This window comes from Leptosomus discolor, chromosome 18, assembly GCF_034619465.1.
Source record: "Leptosomus discolor isolate bLepDis1 chromosome 18, bLepDis1.hap2, whole genome shotgun sequence".
Classification (NCBI taxonomy): Eukaryota; Metazoa; Chordata; class Aves; order Leptosomiformes; family Leptosomidae; genus Leptosomus; species Leptosomus discolor.
Genome location: NC_141408.1, coordinates 12287209 through 12305430, shown reverse-complemented (window position 1 = coordinate 12305430; position 18222 = coordinate 12287209). Strand labels below are relative to the sequence as shown.

The following is an 18222-nucleotide window of genomic DNA, read 5'->3' as shown; positions in this document are numbered from 1 at the left end:
GGCTGGAGGCAGTTGGGCTTTCTCCTGTCGTGGTCCCAGGAGCAGTCCTTGTTGCATCCATTCCCCCCCCCCCCCGCCCCGCAAGCTAGGAGCAGCAGCCTTCCTCCTCTATCCCACCAGCTCCTGAGCAGAGCAGTGCTTGACTGTCCCTTCCAGCCCTTCGCCACCTCTTGGCAGCCGCCCGCCCCCTTGCCACCTCCTCCTGGCCCAGTGCCCTTCCGCCTGCTCATGCCCTGGGCCATCCCATGAGGCACCCGCACTCAGGGGGGGAGGCTGGGGGAGCACCGGGGTGCCCTCCGCCGTGCCCACTACGTGGATGCAGCCACTGTGGGGTGGCCTGAGCCTGCTGGCAGCTTGGAGGAACCCTGTGTTGCCACTGTCCCGTTTTCCTCGGGCCGGGGGGCAGAGCTCTGCCCTTACATTCCTCCACAGACTTCCAGGGCTCCAGCTGACCCGTGCACACGCCAAAGCACCACAGAGGAGCCCACAGCAGGGGAGGCAGCTGGGGGTGGGGGGGGGGGTGGGGGCCCACGCTCGAAGCCACACACTGGGGTAAGGGCTGGCTGTGAGCTCAGAGCTGGTGGCATAAAAAGGGCACTTGATGGTTCCCTCGCCTTCCTGCACCGCCCGGGGTGAGGGCAGGGTGGCTCCAGCCCCGGCTGGGTGCTGTGGCACAGGCACTAGCCCTGCCTGCGGGGCCCAGGGGTGCGGGGTGAGAGGCACCAGGCTGTAGCCCAGACCCAGCGCTGCCCACCCACGGCTCTTTCCCACGATACAGCCCCCTGGTTGCATTCAGCCGGCCTTGGGATGGCCAGCCTGGGCCCCTGCCCACCCCAAGCCCCCCAGCAGGTTTGGCCATGGAGGGGGGGGGGGGCAGCCAAGACCAGAGCCCCCTTCTTTTACAGTCCCACAACAACCAATGGGAGCTACGGTGCTGCAGCTTGGGCGTGCAAAGGGCTTGGAGCACCGGGACCCCTGTAAGCAGGGGCAGGCTGGCTCTGGAGCCCCCCCCCCCCCTCGCCCCCCAGGGCAGGAGGCAGGCACAGGGAGGGTGGGGATTGGGAAAAAGGGAGGTGGAAGGGATGCCCCAGGGCCCCCGTGCAGCTCCCTGCCACCAGTCTGAGCCAGCAAGAGCGCTGGGCGCCCCCCCCCCCCCCCCCCCTCCTCCTCTGGGAAGCAATAACACTGCTGGCAGGGCTGCTCCTGGGCAGGCTGGCAAAAAAGAAAAGCTCCTCTCAGGCTCTCACCCTGCAGCAACGCCCACTGCGAGCACAAGGTGACTTTTTTTTCTTTTTTTTTTTTGGTTTGTTGTGGTGGTGTCTTTTTTTTTCTTCCAAGCAGCGGCTTTTTGTGGCACAAGCTCACACGCCATCAGGGCTGTGGCCCCCCCCCCCCCCGCCCCCATCAAAGCCCGAGGCCAAGAACAGCACTGGAGGGATCCTGGCGCTTGCTCCTTCCTTGCTGGTGCCACCACCGCCAGCAGCGCCCCCCCACACCCCCCCCCCCCCCCAGGAGCCAGACAGGGTCACAGCTGGCGATTGGGGCACTTTGCCGGGCTCCTGCGGGCGGTGGCGGTGCGGGGCTGTGCCGTGAGGGAGGCAGAGGAGCAGGTGCCATCGCTGCCCCCCCCGGCAGGCTCACGCTGTCCTCGCTGTGAGGGGAGGGTGTTTCGGTGCAATAATTACCCCTGCACTACGGGAAGCCCCGTCCAGGTCCTTTTTCCTCCCCCCCCCCGTCGTTGCATGTACAGACCAAATCACCAACAGTGTGGTTGTGTTTTGGGGAGACGTTTCACTTTTTCTTTCCAGCCCCCCCCCCCCCCCTCCGCCCGCTTTGTCCTTTGGGTTACACCCCCTCTGTTCCAAGTGCCACCTGCCCTCCCAGCGCCGGGAGCGTGTCGATGCAGTATTCCACGAGCAGTGTGGGGCACGCACAGCTTGCACTCGAACTGGGGATTGGTTTGGGTTTTTTTTTTTTGTAATTAATGTACTTGAAGGCTTTCCGAGCCCCCCCCCCCCCCCCCCCCCCGTGGAGTTGTACTGTTGCTGTACTGTGAGCTAAGTGTCCTTGTTTTCTATGTGGATCTTGACCCTGGCTTGCTCTGTCTCACTGGGCTGGATGACACTGTATGTTGCCTCTTTTCTCCTTCACCTTTTCCCTCCCTGCTAGCCTCCCTTTCTTCTCCCAAAGCTTTGGGTGCAAAACAGCTTCCCATTTTGTGGAATTTTTATGTAGAATAAACATTTGTAACTGTAAAGCTCCAGCTGGCACCTCTCTGTTTCAGGGGAAGGGAGGAGGTGATGGGGAGCAAGGGCTGAGGTGCGGGGAACCGCCCCCCAGCATCCCGGGAGCACTAAAGCACGCGGGGTGGGCCTGATGCACCCCCGGGAATCACAACGCTGCCAGGAGGAAGCTTTGCCCTCATGGGACACACACCTTCCCCCTGCCTGCGGGCAGAGGGGAAGCTGGCAGGGAAGTAGGTGCCCTGTTCCCACCCCAGGATTCCCCTGCGCTAAGGGCAGGACCCAAGAGACCAGCGACACTTGTGACTCGTTGACTGTTTAGTGAGGAGGCTGGATAGAACGTTTTGGCTCACCTGGAGCTCCAGAGGGCTCACTGCACAGTCAGGAAGATAAGCAATGGCATTGCAGACACCAAGTGGCCAAGTGCACTGTCTGCCACTCTCCCTTCACCAGGAAAACAGGGCTGGAAGCTGTGCCGTTGGCTTTTGGGCAGCCCCTGAGCCAGTTTACACCTTCAAGAGCCACAATGACCTGTCCCAGCAAGTCCCAAGCCTGGGGTGTCCATCTGGGTCGTCCACGGGAGGCTCGCCGGAGGGACCAACCCACCATCTTCCGCACCAGCAACGTCCAGAGCGATTCAGAAGCGAGGGCGGCGCTTTCGACCCGTGTATTTCGTGTCTGCTCGCACTTCCCTGGGGAGGAAAGCGGGGAGCAGCTAAGCACGACCCCCAGGTCATTCCGGGAGGGGAAGGGAAGCGGGTTCGTGGCAAGAGGTTGAAGGTGACAGCAGGCCAGAGCAGCACAGGCCGCCTCAGCCGAGGCAGGACCCAGCTGAACTTACTTGCCCTGTCGTCGTCTGCGCTCCTTCTTCTCCAGGATCCAGTCCCGGCTTTTCTTCACAGACTTGCCCTTGGCGTTTCTGAACCGTGTCCTGCAGAGCAAGTGGAGAGGAACTGAGGGGCTGGGGCACGCTTTCCTGCCCTCGAGGATCGACCCCCAGAACGGGGCATGCCCTCTGCCTCATAAAACCACCAGCCCTGGGAGGAAAAGAGGCTCAGCCAGCGCTGGGGCCGGTGGCCAAACAGTCCCAACTCCAGCCGCGCTGCGGGAGGAGGCTGCTTCCAGCCCTGGCTCTGAGCCGAGGGGCACCCTGTGCCATACCTGACACACCAGCAGCCTGCTGGGCTCTGGGATCTCGGGGGAAGATGGGCTCAAGCACAACCACCTTCCCCTCATCTGCTCGACTCTGAGCAAAGCAAAGCCTCTGGCTTCCCAACAAGTTGCCAGCTCTGCTGTTGCCCTCCCAAACCGGGTACCCCCCGGGCTACAGTGGTGTCAGAGGCAGGAAAACATGACAGCCACAAGCTCCTGGCAGCCACGACGACTTTCCTCTGGTTTTTGTTCTGTGTCTCTCCCACTGGCTGCAAGAAGGGTTCCTCCCTGCACCACTACCATGGGAGGAGACCTGGCCAGTAGGAGAAACCCCCCCCGAGGCCACAGCTCAGCAGAGCTAAGCAAAGAATTTGAGAGCTGAAGAAAGGGAACACAAGGCTTCAGGCACAGCAGCCTGCCTCCCTGAGATAAAAAAGCCAGGCTTAGTATCACCAGCGCTGTAAACATTCCCCCTCCCATCACCACTGGCCTACGCTACAGCGCTGAGCTGGAGAGCCACGGGCTGGCCAGAAGGCACACCTCAGAAATGCTCAGCTGCAGCTCCAAGCATCAACCACAGCCCCACAACACCACAGCAAAGCCCTCCAAACTAACCTGTTCCTTTCCTTGCGTCTGGGGCCCTTCAGCAAGATCAAGCAGAGCTCATCTGGCTGCCAAGGGTCCTCCCAGTCCCCTCCCTTCAGTCACTTCCCACACGGCAGCGCTGTGGTCCTCAGTCGGCAAAATCCAGCCCTTATACCCCCCACCCCTACTCCTGGCTTGGGGAGAACTTGCAGCTTCACCCCCTACTCAGTACCTCTCATTGGTGAACTTCGCCTGGCGTATCTCTTCTCCATCAGCACACTCAGTACCAAGGCCCTGAAAAGCAAAATTGGGAAGTTTTGCTCTCCTCCGGAGCAGACAGAGCGAACAGTCACGCCATTGATATTAAGGGGAACCCAGGGCTCTGCCAGGGGGAGGACTGTAGCAGGAACAAACCGGTCTTCCAAAAATTGTGGGAAAGAAACCAGATCTCAGGGAGAGCAGGGGTCGGCGAGACTGACAGCAAAGGTATAAATGACGTCCCATCTGCACGTGCATTGCTGCCTGGCTCCTGCCCTCGCCCACAGCTCTGCCACAGCAGCCAGGAAGGCAACTCTGCTGCCTCACGGAGCTCCTCACCTTCGGTAACGTGCCAGACGTCCCCACAAAGAGACAAAGGAAGAACCTGAAAGAACAAGGAGCACGAAGCTGAGATTCAGCCTGCGATCCCCAGCAAGACTGAGATTGCTTATAGCAGAGTCAGATCAAAGCTGTAACCTCAGTCCAGTGCAGAGAGGACAGCTTGGGGGGAAAAAAATAAAATAAAAATCACCGCTAAACCCAGGCCTCACCCCAACCACACCCATACACTGAGACACAGGACTCACTTCTTGGCTTTGGCGCTGTTGGGGTAATCTACCACCATTCCCCCGGTAAAGCCAGCTCTCATGGCTTGGGCCGTGATGAGCTCGAGCTGGAAAAAGAAGCACTTGCAAAAGTTATTTAACAGTCATCCCCCAGCAGTGCCCAGGAGGCCTCTGGGCTCAACCAGGAGGCCTCAGGGCTCGACCACATGCCAAAGACGAGTCGTTCCTGCTCTGTTACACTCTGCCCCAAGCTCCCGGTCCTGCAGTACCATCCCAACACCAGTCTGCTTTGGTTCTCCCCGTTCCTCAGCCTAGCCTGGGTTGATTGGCACAGCAGACTCTCTAGGAGAGGGATACTGGGCTGGATTTTCCAGCCCTGGGCAGTTACAGTGCAGTGCTGATGACTACAGGCCAGTCTTCAAACCCAGCCAACGCAGGGGAAAACCGAGGAGAGCAGGTTCAGATCATGTCCTGCTAATTTCTTTGATTTCAAGCCTCAGTCCAAGACAATCTGTGAAGCACCAGAAATTGCACAGGGTGTTCTCCTTACAGGCTTTGTGGGGGTTCCCCAAAAGCTTTACAGATGGCAGGAAAGACAAGAGGCCCAGACCCGATCTGGAGGAACACGGTGCATGCAGAGCCCTAAACAGCACACAACGTCCCTGCCTGTACCTCCTCCCCCCCTGCCTGCCGCCCTGTACCTGTTCTGAGTTCTCGGGGTACAGCTGCAGGACGGCTCGGGATCCTCGGGCCTACAGGAAACAAAGTCAGTCAGAAACCTGCCCCAGGCAGGCAACCCCTCTCGTGACTGAATTCCTAGCCCGGACACTAGCACCCACCTCCCCAAAGCCTCCTGGAAGGCTCTCCCAGGGGAGCTGCTCAGGCGGCAGAGCAGCTCCTCCGCAGCCCAGCGGTGGGGTAACAGCAGGGATCAGAGAAGCACGAGACACCAGGCGGGCAGGCAAGGAGATAGGAACCGGGTGCTCCTGCCAGCCCTCTGTTTCAAAGCGGCACTTCATTAAAACACCCGACTTGAAATATCTTGCTAGAACGCACCAGCCAGGATGTAAAAGCAGGCAGAGCCTGACTGGGGGGGCCTGACACTCACCAAGGCAGTATAAAGAGTTGAGAAGAATCGATAAAGGCGTTTCGGAGGGCTGTGTGACTTCTTATCGGCGTTACAAAGCCACTGCACTGCGGAAATGCTGAAAAAGAAAACCAGACCCGCGGGATGCTGAGGCATCAGTTCCTTCGCAGAGCCTGTCACCCCCCTTGGAGCTCACTTCCAGCGCTGAGCTGGGTTTCTGGGAAGCGATTTAATGTTCTCCACGTAGCTTTGCCTCCTGTTTTGCCGTTACACGAACCCCTCTGGAGACTCACTATGCCTAAACCCAACAAGGCGCAGTTGTTATCCAAGCACAAAAAAATCACCAAGCATCCCCTTTAGGCCAGGTGCTCCGATAATTCAAGGGCTTAGCTGTGGCCCTTGCAGGGCCATGCAGGTTGTGCCTATGAGCAATCCCGAACAGAGCGTTCGGATCAGCCACAGACAGTCCCTGCTTCTTCCCAGCACCTTTCTGAGGTGCTGGGAAGAAGCACCTCAAAGCAGAAAAGCTTTTCTCCAAGCAGAAAAGTGTTTCTGTCCCCTTCACCCCAAAACCAACCATCAGACCTTTCACCCAGGGACTGACCTTGCAGCTGAGCAATGGTACCAACACACTTTCTGTGTTTTAACACCTTGGAGCAGGTCTCAATGCTCCTGACAATATTCCCGATTTTATTTTATTTGCTGCAATAAACTTCTTACCAGCAGAAAAAAAAAAAAAAAAAAAAAAAAAAGACAAGCATCGCTGGGGAAACAGCTGTCAGAAGCTGCTTCTGCCATCCAGAAACTCAGCAGCTTGTCCCAGAGAGATGGGAGTCAAACGGCACAGAGCAAAGACAGCAAATGGTAAGGACAGTCCCGCTCATCTGTTAGGCACCATACGGGGACTATGTGGACTGTACAGACGATGCAGCTCCGTGGAGCAGCGAAAGAGCTCGCTCGTGTACACCAACTCACCTGATGCAGCCGTCAAACATGCCAGGCCTGAAGGGAATGCCATGACCCACGTCTGCAAGGAGAAGGTCTCCTTCCACCTCTCTCTCCACGGCCACATCTACACGGAACAGAGCACAGCTCAGGCAACCAGCTCACACCTTCGGGGAGCACCTCTGAGGCGGGGGCGGGCAGGGGGAGGCGGGCCTGCTCACCCAGCATGGCGGGGCTGATGTCCATGCCAATCCAGTAGTGACCCTCCTCGGAGATGTAATCCCCGCTCAGCCCAGAGCCACAGCTGAAGGGAGGAGAGCACAGGGGTCACAAGCCTGGTCTGAGGGTGATGCCGGTGTAATAAAGAATGGCTAACTAGCCTCTAGAAAACTAGCCTTTAGAAACCTGGCTTTTAGAAAAGAACTGCTGACCAGCCTTTAGAGAGAGGGAGGGAGGGAGGCCGATGTGTACTAACACGTCTGCATTGCTGACTGACACACACGGTAAAGACAAGAATGAAGCAGGATCCGCCAAGCGAAGGACACCCGGTGGAATCCTCCGATCAGACCGTGGGGCTCAAGGAGCACAAAGGCCTGAGCAGGAGAGATCGGGAGGGCAGCGAGCAAGGGCTGGTTCTGGGAATTGGAAAAGCCCCAGGGTGGTGCAGGGCAGGCGCCGCAGGACAAGTTCAACAGCTCAACCCTGAGGAAGACTCGGACCTTCATCCCCAACGACCACCAAGGACCCCTGACGGGGGCATAACTTGGGTGGACTGAGGCAGGACTATGGGAGGAACTTACGTTAATGAATTCCTGGAAATAATTAGAATAACCCGACCTTTTCTTAGAAATGTAATGAATAAACAGGAAAGCTGTAAATCCAAGGCAAGAATCCCAACGCTTGGGCGCGCACGGACGGAAGGAGCCAATCCCCCGTGCTGCCGGCGCCGCCATAAAGAATTCCTGCTGGATAACACCGAGGTGTTACCGAGTTTTCTCGGCTTCACCAGCCAGCCACAACACCACAGCAGTCCATCCTTCTTCAGCCCACGAGAGAGGCCAGCGCCGTGGGGCCTGGATGACACTCGCTCCCGTGGCCAACTAAAGCCCCAGACACCCCGAGTGCCACGACACAGGGCAGGTCCCCCGCTCACCCCACGTCCAGGAGGAGGCACGGCCGGTCCTCAGGCAGCCCCAGCAGCTCCACAGCCCTCTCGGACATCTGCGACTGGATCTCCACCACCCGGGAGCTGCAAGGCACGGCCAGGGCATGGGCAGCAAGGCGGCATCCCCGCGGCGGAACGGCCCCCTGCCACCGCCTCACGGTAGGATTTCACCCCCCCCGCTCCGTCTCACGACGGGACACCCCCCCCCCACCGGCGCCGCCGCCACATTGAGGGGTTACCCCCCGCCACCACCCCCCCCCCCCCGCGCCGCCTCACACGGCGGGGTCATCCCCCCCCCCCAGGCCTCACGGAAGGACATACACACACCCCCACACACCCCCCGGCGGGCTCCCCCCGTTGTCCGCGCCATGACAAGACACCCCCACCCCCGCCACCGCCATCGCCTCACGACAGGGCCCCTCCCCGCCGCCGCGGCCCGGCAGCCCCGCCGCGATCGCCCCGCCGTACTTCTGCGTGTACTTCCGCGCCTCGGCCTCATCGTAGAACTGCAACGAGAGCGAGGCGAGGGCGGTGAGGCCCAGGACCCCCGGGTGAGGCCCAGGACCCCCGGGTGAGGCCCAGCTCTCCCTCCCTCCCCCCCGGCCCCGCCGCTCACCAGCTCGGGCGGCCCGCGGTGCTCGGGCCGGCGGCCGCTGCCCGCCATGCCGCCGCGTGACGCCGCTGCCCCGCGCCGCGCAGGCGCGCCGACGCTCCCGTCGCGCCCAAGATGGCGGCGGGAGGTCGCTGAGGCGGAGCGCCCAGCGATGGAGCCGGCAGCGCTCGGCCGCCTCCGGCGCCTCCTGCCCGCCGCCCCCCGGGCCCCGCGGCTCGGCCGTGCCCTGGCGCCGTCCCGCTGCGGGCAGACGGGTGGCGGAGCAGCTCCGGGGGGGCGCCGCGACCTGTACGAGGTGCTGGGGGTCTCGGCCACGGCGACGGCGGCGCAGATCAAGACGGCGTACTACGAGCAGTCGTTCCGCTACCACCCCGACCGCAACGCCGGCAGTGCCGCCGCCGCCGCCCGCTTCGCCGCCGTTAGCGAGGCCTACCGGGTGCTGGGCAGCGCCGCCCTGCGCCGCAAATACGACCGCGGCCTCCTCAGCCCTGAAGAGGTGCGCGACGCCCCCAAACCCCCGGGCCGCCCGCCCGCCCCCTCCCCGCCGCAGCCCCGGGCCCCCACCACCGCCCGCCGTTGGCCCGTGCCGCCGCCTTTCGACTTCGACGCCTTCTACCGGGCGCACTACGGGGAGCAGCTGGAGCGGGAGCGGGTGCTGCGGGCGCGGCGGGAGCAGCTGCGCCTCCGCCGGGAGGAGGAGGCGGCCCAGGGACGGTTCCGGCTCCTCGCGGACCTCTCGGTCGGGCTCATCTTCCTCCTGGGTTTCACCATCCTCTACGGCCTCAAGTGACAGAGGGGCCACAGCAGGGCTGGGCAGCCACCGGGCACCCACCCAGCTCCGCTGCTGCGGCGGGACGGAGCATCACCAGTGGGCATGGCAGCTGGCTGGGGGGGTTGTCCCCTGCACCCACAGGGTTGGCAGGCACCGGGTGCAGGATCTGCGCCTTCAGGCCGTGACATTCCCCCTCTGCCTGCGTGACCTTCAGACACGGTACGTGACCAGCAGGCGCCACGCATGGGCTCTGCTCCTCAGGCTGAGACGCGTCCCTTCTGCCGCTGTGACCTTCAGAGCCAGTGCAGGACCAGCAGGCTCCGTGTGCCGGCCCTGCTCCGTGGGCTGTGACCTGACCCCTCTGCCGGCGTGACCTTCGGACACGGAGTGCCGCTGACAGGCGCGGTACGTGCCTGTGGCTGCGATGTGACCTCCGCCAGCGTGACCTGGGGACAGCGGGTGACCACTGGACACCACGTGTGGGCTCTGCAGATGTGGTGTAGGGGCTGGAGAGGCTGTGGCGTGGTCCCCTCTGCCGATACGACCTGCAGACGCGGTGCCTGACAGGTAAACGTGGTTCATGGACTTTGCTTTGTGGACTGTGAACGTGTCCCCTCTTTTGGCACTGCTGTTTGACCTTGGTGGGAGCCACATACCTGCTTGGAGCCGCGGCAGAGATTAAAAGGCTGTCAGTGGTGGTCGTGTGCAGTGTGTGTTCGTGGGGGGTGCGCTCACCGGTGCTGAGCTACAGCTCTCTGGGGTTCTCTGTTAATCTGAGACCTGCCGCCTCTGTGCTGTCACACCTGCTGTTGCTACACCTTGGGGGAATTTTAGGAGCGTTGGTCTCCAAACTGCATCATTGCCCTCGTCTGTCTCTGTTCAGGGCTTGCCTCGCTGTGTGGCGAGTGCGGAAGTCTTGGCTGCAGCAGCCTGGAAGGATGAAGCCTGGGCCCCTGGTGGCTCGTGTCCTGGTCAGCGTGTGACATCGCCTGGAGGTGCTGCCCCAAAACACTACTGTGTTCAGAACAGCCTGTCCTGTCTAGGGCCTGCCAGGAACTTTGCACAAAACCATCCCACGCAGGCCTTCGTGGCTGGGGGCGGTACGTTTCTGAGCGCTGAGGGGCATTAATTGTGTTTTACGTGTGTCTGAGCATCATTTGCACATAAGAGTATTTGCCTATGTACGTATTGAAGCGTTTCATGAACTAAAGGTTGTGTGTCGGAGTTTCTGTCTGTCCTTGGGTGAAGGTTTCACCTGTGCTATGCTGGTACTGCGTGGAGCGAGCGAAGCTTCATGGTGTTGACCCACGAGTGTGCCAAAGACTTCAGCTGCGTTACTTTGCACTGGATTTGCTGGCCCTGGCTGGCAGCGGTCTGTGGAGGAGCTAAGCCCTCACCTCTCACTGCAGTGACCCTGGGTTACGTTTTCTCCCAACACAAGAACATTGAAAGCAAATGCCGAGTCCTGTGATGCTGAACTGAGCCTGGGGCAGTAGCACGGCAGGGAGTGTAGTGTCTGCTGGGGACAGGGTACGTGCTGGACAGGAGAGCTTGCTTCTGCCTTCTCTGGAAAACAGTGTACCACTTCCAGCTGCAGACTCCAGAGACTGCTGCACGTTTGGAGCAAATCCAGCCCATGGGCAGCGAGCGAGCTTTCCAGGATCCTCTCTGGTTGTCAGTCCATCCTTCTGCGTGGGATTATAGCGCTGAAACGTCAGCGGGTGAAGAGCAGGAAGTTCAAGGGTGTCGGTTACGGAGCAAAAGTCTCCCGAGCTCTGGCCCTGAGTCACATGCTGCTGCCTTTTCATGCTATAAACCAAGTCACTCGGAAGACCAAAGGTGGCTTCTCCGGCAGAATTTGGCAGGCAGCGTTCTTTTCCGGGCTGGAAAAGCTAGGGATGTCCATGGGAAGTGGGGGGGGTACTAGGGAGCACCTCTCTAGTTCCTGGTGTCACGGCTTGCAGGTTTTTAAGGCAGCCCTGCCGAACAGGAGGTGTTCTCTGGATTGATCCTTCTTAAAGCTAGGTGGTGCTGAGGCCTGGGGCTGCGGGCTGTTCCCGCAGGCAGGCTCCAGCCCTGAGCCAGCTTCCTGGTGCGGTGCAGCGTGGAGGAGGAGGAACAGGGTAGCTGGTGCTCTGCCCGCTGGCACTGGGATAGGGAAGAGCGGCTCCAGTAAGCCAGCTGGGCTGACTTGCTGCTCTGTGTCTGGCTGCAATATCTGAAACTGGGGGGTGAGGTCCCCAGGCACTGAAACCAAGCTAATCCATGTGCCTTTCAGTGGGTGGTTTGGGCCCTTCATATCACTGTTTCTTCCTCTTCTTCCTCAGGGTTCCATGGTGTATGTCAAACATTAAAGATATCCAGCCGTAAACTGGTGACGAAATGACAAGTCTTTCTTTTGGTGGGCTTGGGTGGTAAATATTCCTTGTGCTTGCTGGAAAGTGGAGGGTAATGAGCAATGGGAGAGGGTTACAGAGCTGCCTTCAGAGAGGCAGAAGCGCTGCCCAACTCGGGGAGAGCCACGAGGAAGTTTGCTTTCCCTCACGCTCGCTGCGAGGGGGCGCAGGCTTGTGCGCTGCTCCAGCACCTTCCTCTGGCAGCTGGGTCCGAGCCCCGCAGCAGCGGGGGAAGCTTTGCAACTGCCTGTGGCCTCATCTGTCTTCACACCTCGGGGACAACAAGGATGGATCCTTGGGGGTGCTGAGCCACAGAGGGTCGTTTCTGCGAGAAACAGAGCCCGTCTTCCCGCAGCCGGGGGCACGACAGCCGTGGGCGGGGGTCACAGCAGGGAACAGCTCCCGCTCCCAGCTCTGCCGTGGGCTTTGCCTCCTTTTGAGGCCGTACCCAGTTACTACAAACCCAGTAAGACACTGCGGTCACAGCTGTCACACAGCCTCTCCTGGCCTGTGCCCTCCCTCGGAGGGGGGGGGGGAGGATGGCAGTTTTAGCTGGGGAGGAGGTCGCCGCCATGAGTTTCGGCGTGCTGAGGCCTTTGCTGGGAGGAGTGTGATGTTCACAGTGGAGATCTCTTCCTCCTCCCCTTCACGTCCACTGGGGCCGCTTTTACACATTTTCCAGCACACCCTGCCCCTCTCTTTGTTGCTCTGCAGCTCTGGCTTTATCAAAAGTGATGTATTCACCCACGCTGGATGCTGGTTCTTTGCTCTCTGACCCCCAACACTGATTTTTGCCAGCTCCTCCATTTGTGTCACTGAAAGGAACTGCCCGAGGGTGAGTTGCTGCTGGGGCCTCAGCTATCCCCCTATGCCCACCCCTCCAGACCTGTCCTGCTCTCTATTGCACCTTCACCCCGCGGTTTATTCTGTGTAATTTCCTGTTACTCATTCCCATCCTCGACTTACTAAGGATAGACATCGCACCATGTCACTGTGAAAGGGAAGCAGAACTAAAACCAAGAAGTTAATGGCCATGGTAATTAGCTGCTGCTACAGACTAAATAAATCAAAGCGCCCCAGGCAAGCTGAGACAAGCCCAGATGAAGCCCGACAGCCCCAGCCCCGAGGCCTTGCAAACTCAGCGCAGTCCCCAGTGCTGTCCCAGCCCGGTCTCGTGGGCTGACGACCCTGTCACCGCAGGCTTGGGGTGCTGAGCTGCTCCCCTCGGCTGCTGGGTGGTGCAGCCCGTGGGCGTGGGGTCTTGGTGCCCTCATTAGGGCCCCTTCCTAATCCTAATCCCCCTATCTGGGAGAGCTGACCTGCTCTTTGGGAAGGAAGGGGCTGAACCTGGCTCCCGGCAGGTCTTTGGGGGTGCCAGCTGGGCAGGGGGCATGGGGGGCCGAGACAAGGAGCTGCAGGCTGGGTGAGCAGGGCCCCAAGCAGCACTGGAGGGGTGGCCACCACACACCCCTTGACTCCCCAAGCCCTGCAAGAGGGGCTGGCCAGGCAGGGACGGGGAGGGGGGTGTGAGGGGGGGGTGAGGGGACAGCCCTTGGGACAGCCCCAGCCCTGACCTGGGATTGTGGGCACAGCTCTGCACCCCAGTCCTGCTGCTGCTGGGCCCGAGGTGGCTCTACCCTCCTCAGGGAAGGGCTCCACGGTTGGCAGCACCCATGGATGGGGGGTGGCAGCTCCCCCTCCCTTCCACAGCATCCCTTACGGCGACTCCTCTGTTAATAGAGTTAATTGTTAATAGAGGTTCCTCTGGTAACAGCCCGGCAGTGCCTGCTGCGCGGGGGGGCACAGCTGGGGCACCCTGGCACCACTCCTCGCTGGCTGACCCCAGCATGGGCTTTTGCATCCCCCCACCGACCTGGGGGATCAAAGGGTCTCCTGGAGGCTGCCTGTGCTGGGGGCACCCTTCTCTCCCAGCTGTCCTGTCCCTCCTGGGCTGGGGGCTGCTGCGGACCCAGCCTGACCTCTGAAAAGCCAAGCCTGGCAGAGGGGCCATGCCTGGGAGGTCACCGAGCCGGCAGGGCCAGCTCCCTGCCTGCCCCTCCCGGGTTTGGCTGCCCACCAGCCTGCAGAGGGGCTGAGCTGGCCCCAGGCTGCTCCCTGGGCCGGTGCAGAAATGAATGCAGGTGCACACCCGATGGCAACGCTTCCTCCTCCTCCTCCTCCTCCTCCCTGGGGCTTCCTCCTACCCCCCTCGACATGGCCCTGCGGGGCAAGCAGCGCTTGGCGCAGGCAAGGAGGAGCACAGAGGGGTGCTGCTGCCAGGTCCTGCCTGTTACCAGTGTCCCCGTCTTGTGCCCCGTGCAGGACTTTGTCCCCAGCCCAGGCCTGCCTGCGGAAAGGGCTGGAGCTGCCGGTTCGGTGAGGCGCTGGCGGCACGCTCCGGGAGCTGCCACGTTCCCCAGCGGTGCAGGGTGCACTAACGCTGCCCGTACACTCCCCGCCAGGACCGCTGCAACTGGTGGAGGGGGGTGACCAGCCACTGCAAGCCAATGGTCCGTATTTTGGCGTGCTTTGTAGCCAGAGCCCCTTGCTGCTGTGGATGATTTCTAAGCAGGCTACGTAACAGTGCCAGGCTGCAGGGTGGGCAGGCAACTGGAAAAGAAGGAAAAAAAAAATGCTACAACCAGACAGGAGCTGAAAGCACGGGAAGAGCCTGAAACCAAATCGAAAGCTAGAAACAGCTCAAGAGACACCCTAAGCAGGGAACAAATATCTCAGGGTGCCCGGGAGGCAGCAGCTGGAAGAAGCAGGGCTATCCTCCCCCCCTCCTCCCAGCCTTGTCTCACCATCCTTTACATGAAATTAAGGAAAGTGGATGGGGAATGGGTACCAAAACCACTGTAGGGCTGCACGCATGGGGGCGACGGCTCGGCTGCTGGCATGAGCCATCTCTGGTTACCAGCAGTCTTTGCCATGTGTGGGGCCAAACTGCTGGGAGATGGTCCCTGGCACCTATTTGGGGGGGGAAAACGCACACTCTCACTGGGCACTCTGCCCCCTAACGAGGGCTCTCACCTTCCCCGGGGTGCTGATGGCTGAGCCTGAGCTCTCCCCAGGCTGGTGGACCGTCCTTGACTGCCAGTCACCTCCAATCCTGGTAAGTGTCCTCCCCTGCAGCCACCTTCTCCCGGCCTGTCCCATCCCTCTGTTCATAGCCAGAGCCAAGGGGTAACACAGAGCGTGGAAAAGAGCCTTTATTTAGAAAGCACGTGGCACCCAGTGCTCCTGGGCCCTCTTCCCTGCGGTCTCCCACCCGACTGAGCCCACTGGCACCCCTACAAGCCACCCGCCCCCACCTCCTGTCACTGTTCCTCTTGCTGTGGATGCAGAGACCTCTCCCCTGGAGGACCCACTGCCTGGCCACGCCACCCACCCCAACCCAAGCACCTCCATCCCCCCCGTGAGCACCCACCCCTGCGCCTGCCCAACAGACACCGCAGCCCCTTGCAGCCCCACATGCTCCCCAGCCAGGGTGTTCCTGCGCAGCCCCCGTGGAGGCAGAGGGCCAGAAGTGGGGACATCCCCCATCCCTGCCCTGCTACCGGTGCGGAGGCTCCTGCTTCTGGTGTCGCGGCCGCGGCTGCCGCCTGCGCAAGGGCTGGGGGCTGAGCAGGGGGATGTGTCCGACAAGGTGCAGGGGCGAGCCCGGGCTGGGGACTTCAGAGCAGGGAGATGCTGGCTGGTGTCCCAGGGCTGGGAGGTGGCGTCTGGGAGGCACAGCTGGCATGGCAAAGGGCGCAACGGCCTCCGAGGGGACGACAAAGGCAGGCACAAAGCCGTAGGAGAGATCGAAGGCTTTGGGGGCTACACCGCTCCGCAACGGGGCAAGACGGGCTGGTGGTGGGCTAGCCAGGGCACGTGGGTGCCCCGCGGGGCCCGCAGGGTCCCTGCCCACCTGGTCCTTCCGCAGCAGCTCCTGCAGTTTCTCCAGCTGCGTCCGGCAGATGTGGGAGCGCGTGCGGCTCTGGCAGAAGGACTCCAGAAAGGAATCGAGGGGCAGGTCCTGGCCCAGAAACTGCTCTATCTGCGCCTGTGGGATGGGCAGCGGGACAGCATCAAGGCAAGAGAGTTGTGTGACCACAGAGGGAGCCCAGATGGCAGAGCATCCCCTGGACCCTGGACTCTTTTCCAGGGCTTGGCAGGCGGGAGGGCAAGGAGAAGAGTCCAGGGCTCAGGCAAGGAAGGGGCAGCAGCCATAGGGGTCTGTCTTGCCTGACTCACCTCTGACTCTGCCTCGGAGGCATCAAGCTTGGCTTGGAGCTGGCCCAGGGCGCTCTGCGGGCTCCACTTCTCCAGGTATGTGGCTGTGTTGGGAGGAGATGGGGCTGCCAACAAACCTCCCCCTAACACCCCCGCTGCTGGGGCTGCAGTCTTCCCCATCCCCAAGCATCAGCTCCCCCCACTCTCGAACTAAAACACCCCCAAAGACACCCCTGGAGCCACCTGCACACCACGGCATCGATCCCAGCTGAGGGCTGGCTATGTCACAGGCCATACCGCCCCCCCACTGCTCCCGATCATGGCCGGGCCATTTCCCCAAGAGGGGTTTGAGGATGCTGAGCCCACTGGGGCCCTCGTATTAACTCGGGTTGCTCTGGCCGTGATGGGCTCGTCCCATCGGCTGCACCCCACTCACCCAGGCGCTGCTGCTTGTCCCAACACGCCTCTCGTATCTCCCGCAGCTCCTGGTACTTGATGGCCAGGGAAGCCTTCCCATCCTCCAGCCGCGGGCGCAGGGACAGGTTCACCCTGGCCAGGGTGCAGTTTGAAGCCAAACACATCTCCCGTTCCAGCTGCAGACTCTGAAACTGTGGGAATGGGAACGGGGGGGGGGTGGGGGGTGTCAGCACTGGGAGAAATGGGCAGAACCAGTCAGAGCTCCAGCCTGCTGGGAGCGGGTCCGTCTCCATCCAAGGGTGAACCCTCTTCTCCTGTACTGTCCCCATCCCTCTGCTCTGCCTGGAAAAGGGGGGTGCATCCCAGTGGGGATGCAACGGCTGGACTTTGCAGAGGAAAGGACCCTTGCCAGCTAACGAGGGTGCCAGGAGAGAGACCCGCACCCTCTCTCCCTGCACACCCCTCTTTCCACCCACGCAGAGCGGGGAGCAGAGCGTGGTGCCGGGCTGCGCTTTGAGAGGCCCAGGGGGAAAAGATGCTAAAATCGGGCTGAGAACGATTTCGGAACAACCCGACCCCGTTTCCCGCAGAGCAGCGCCAGGAACCGGGGGAGCCCCCGGGGGCTCAGCCCCGCTGCGGAGGAACGAAGCAAGGCGAGGAGGGCACGGCGAGGGGCCGGAGCCCCCCAGCATCCCCCACATCTCGGGGCAATGAGAGCAGCGGCGGGGGGTGGCTGTGGCCCCCACCCTGGGTTTTGGTGGCCCGAGGCCTCTTGGCAAGCGATGGCTACCGAACCCCCAACCCCCCCCGGAGCGGCGGGTGGTCGCGACGCCCAAGCGGAGGTTTCCACCCCCACCCAGCGGGGTGGGGGTTTGCTGCTCCCCGCGGGCTCGGCGGGCGACATTTCGGGGGTCAACGCAGTGCGGGGGACCGGCGGGGGGGGGGGGGGGGGGGCGCGGCCAGGCGGTGCCCGGTTTGCGGGCGTCTCCATGGGAAAAGGCCCCGCTGGGGGCGGGACACGGACCCCCGGCGCACGGACCCCCAGTGCAAAACCCCCTCCCCCCCCCCCCCCCCCCCCCCCCCGGCTGTACCTTCCTGCTGAGGCGGGCGGCGCGCTGCAGCCGGGGCTCGTCCTGCAGCAGGGCGCGGAGCTGCGCGGTGCTGAGCGCCCCGAAACGGCGCGGGGAGCCAGGCGGTACCGGGGGCCGGGACATGGGCCGGGGCACAGACCGGCACCGACCAGGACCCCCACCCCACCCCACCACCACCACCACCACCACCACCACCACCACCACCACCACCACCACCACCACCACCACCAGGAGCCGCACCCGCCCCGCCTTCACCGCCCCCGCCGGTCTTAAAGGAGCCGCGGGTGAGCGCAAGGTGCTCCGGTTCTGCACCGCCCCGCCCCCGGGGGCGGGGGAACTGGCAATGCAGCGCGCTGTGTGCATCCTGCACCCGGCTGTGTGCATCCTGCCCTGCACCCTGCTCTGTGCATCCTGCACTGCACCCCACTTTGTGCATCCTGCTCCCCGCTCTATGCATCCTGCACTGCTCCCCGCCTTGTGCATCCTGCACCCCACTTTGTGCATCCTGCACCACGCCTCTGTGCATCCTAACCTGCTCCCTGCTCTGTGCATCCTGCGCTGCACCCTGCTCTGTGCATCCTGCTCCCCGCTCTGTGCATCCTGCTCTGCACCCGGCTCTGTGCATCCTGCACCCCACTTGGTGCATCCTGATCCCCACTCTGTGCATCCTAACCTGATCCCCACTCTGTGCATCCTGCACTGCACCCCGCTCTG

General features: G+C 62.0%; 3 protein-coding genes across 4 annotated transcripts; 1 reads left to right on the top strand and 2 right to left on the bottom strand.

Annotated features, from left to right (window-relative positions):
- Nucleotides 1–2240: 2240 nt before the first annotated feature.
- On the bottom strand, nucleotides 2241–8665 carry BUD23 (BUD23 rRNA methyltransferase and ribosome maturation factor). 2 transcript variants are annotated; one of them, XM_086475058.1, is made up of 12 exons: nucleotides 8618–8665; nucleotides 8470–8507; nucleotides 7990–8085; nucleotides 7058–7140; nucleotides 6867–6963; nucleotides 5913–6009; nucleotides 5506–5556; nucleotides 4826–4911; nucleotides 4578–4623; nucleotides 4213–4274; nucleotides 3085–3174; nucleotides 2241–2935 (listed from the first exon to the last, which is right to left on the bottom strand). In XM_086475058.1, exons 1-12 carry the CDS (start codon nucleotides 8663–8665, stop codon nucleotides 2881–2883), a joined length of 849 nt encoding a protein of 282 aa, XP_086331184.1. In that variant the 3' UTR covers nucleotides 2241–2880. The 2 variants fall into 2 exon arrangements, with proteins under 2 accessions (XP_086331184.1, XP_086331186.1); XM_086475060.1 differs by lacking the exons at nucleotides 7058–7140; nucleotides 8470–8507; nucleotides 8618–8665 and having other exon boundaries at nucleotides 7990–8108.
- A 100-nt stretch (nucleotides 8666–8765) lies between these two features.
- Nucleotides 8766–9404, top strand: DNAJC30 (DnaJ heat shock protein family (Hsp40) member C30). The gene has a single exon (XM_086475347.1). The coding sequence runs from the start codon at nucleotides 8766–8768 to the stop codon at nucleotides 9402–9404; it is 639 nt and encodes a 212-aa protein (XP_086331473.1).
- Nucleotides 9405–15338: 5934 nt separating this feature from the next.
- On the bottom strand, nucleotides 15339–17631 carry VPS37D (VPS37D subunit of ESCRT-I). Its single transcript, XM_086475348.1, has 4 exons — nucleotides 17509–17631; nucleotides 16437–16608; nucleotides 16022–16104; nucleotides 15339–15830 (listed from the first exon to the last, which is right to left on the bottom strand). Exons 1-4 carry the CDS (start codon nucleotides 17629–17631, stop codon nucleotides 15339–15341), a joined length of 870 nt encoding a protein of 289 aa, XP_086331474.1.
- Between the last annotated feature and the right edge of the window lie 591 nt (nucleotides 17632–18222).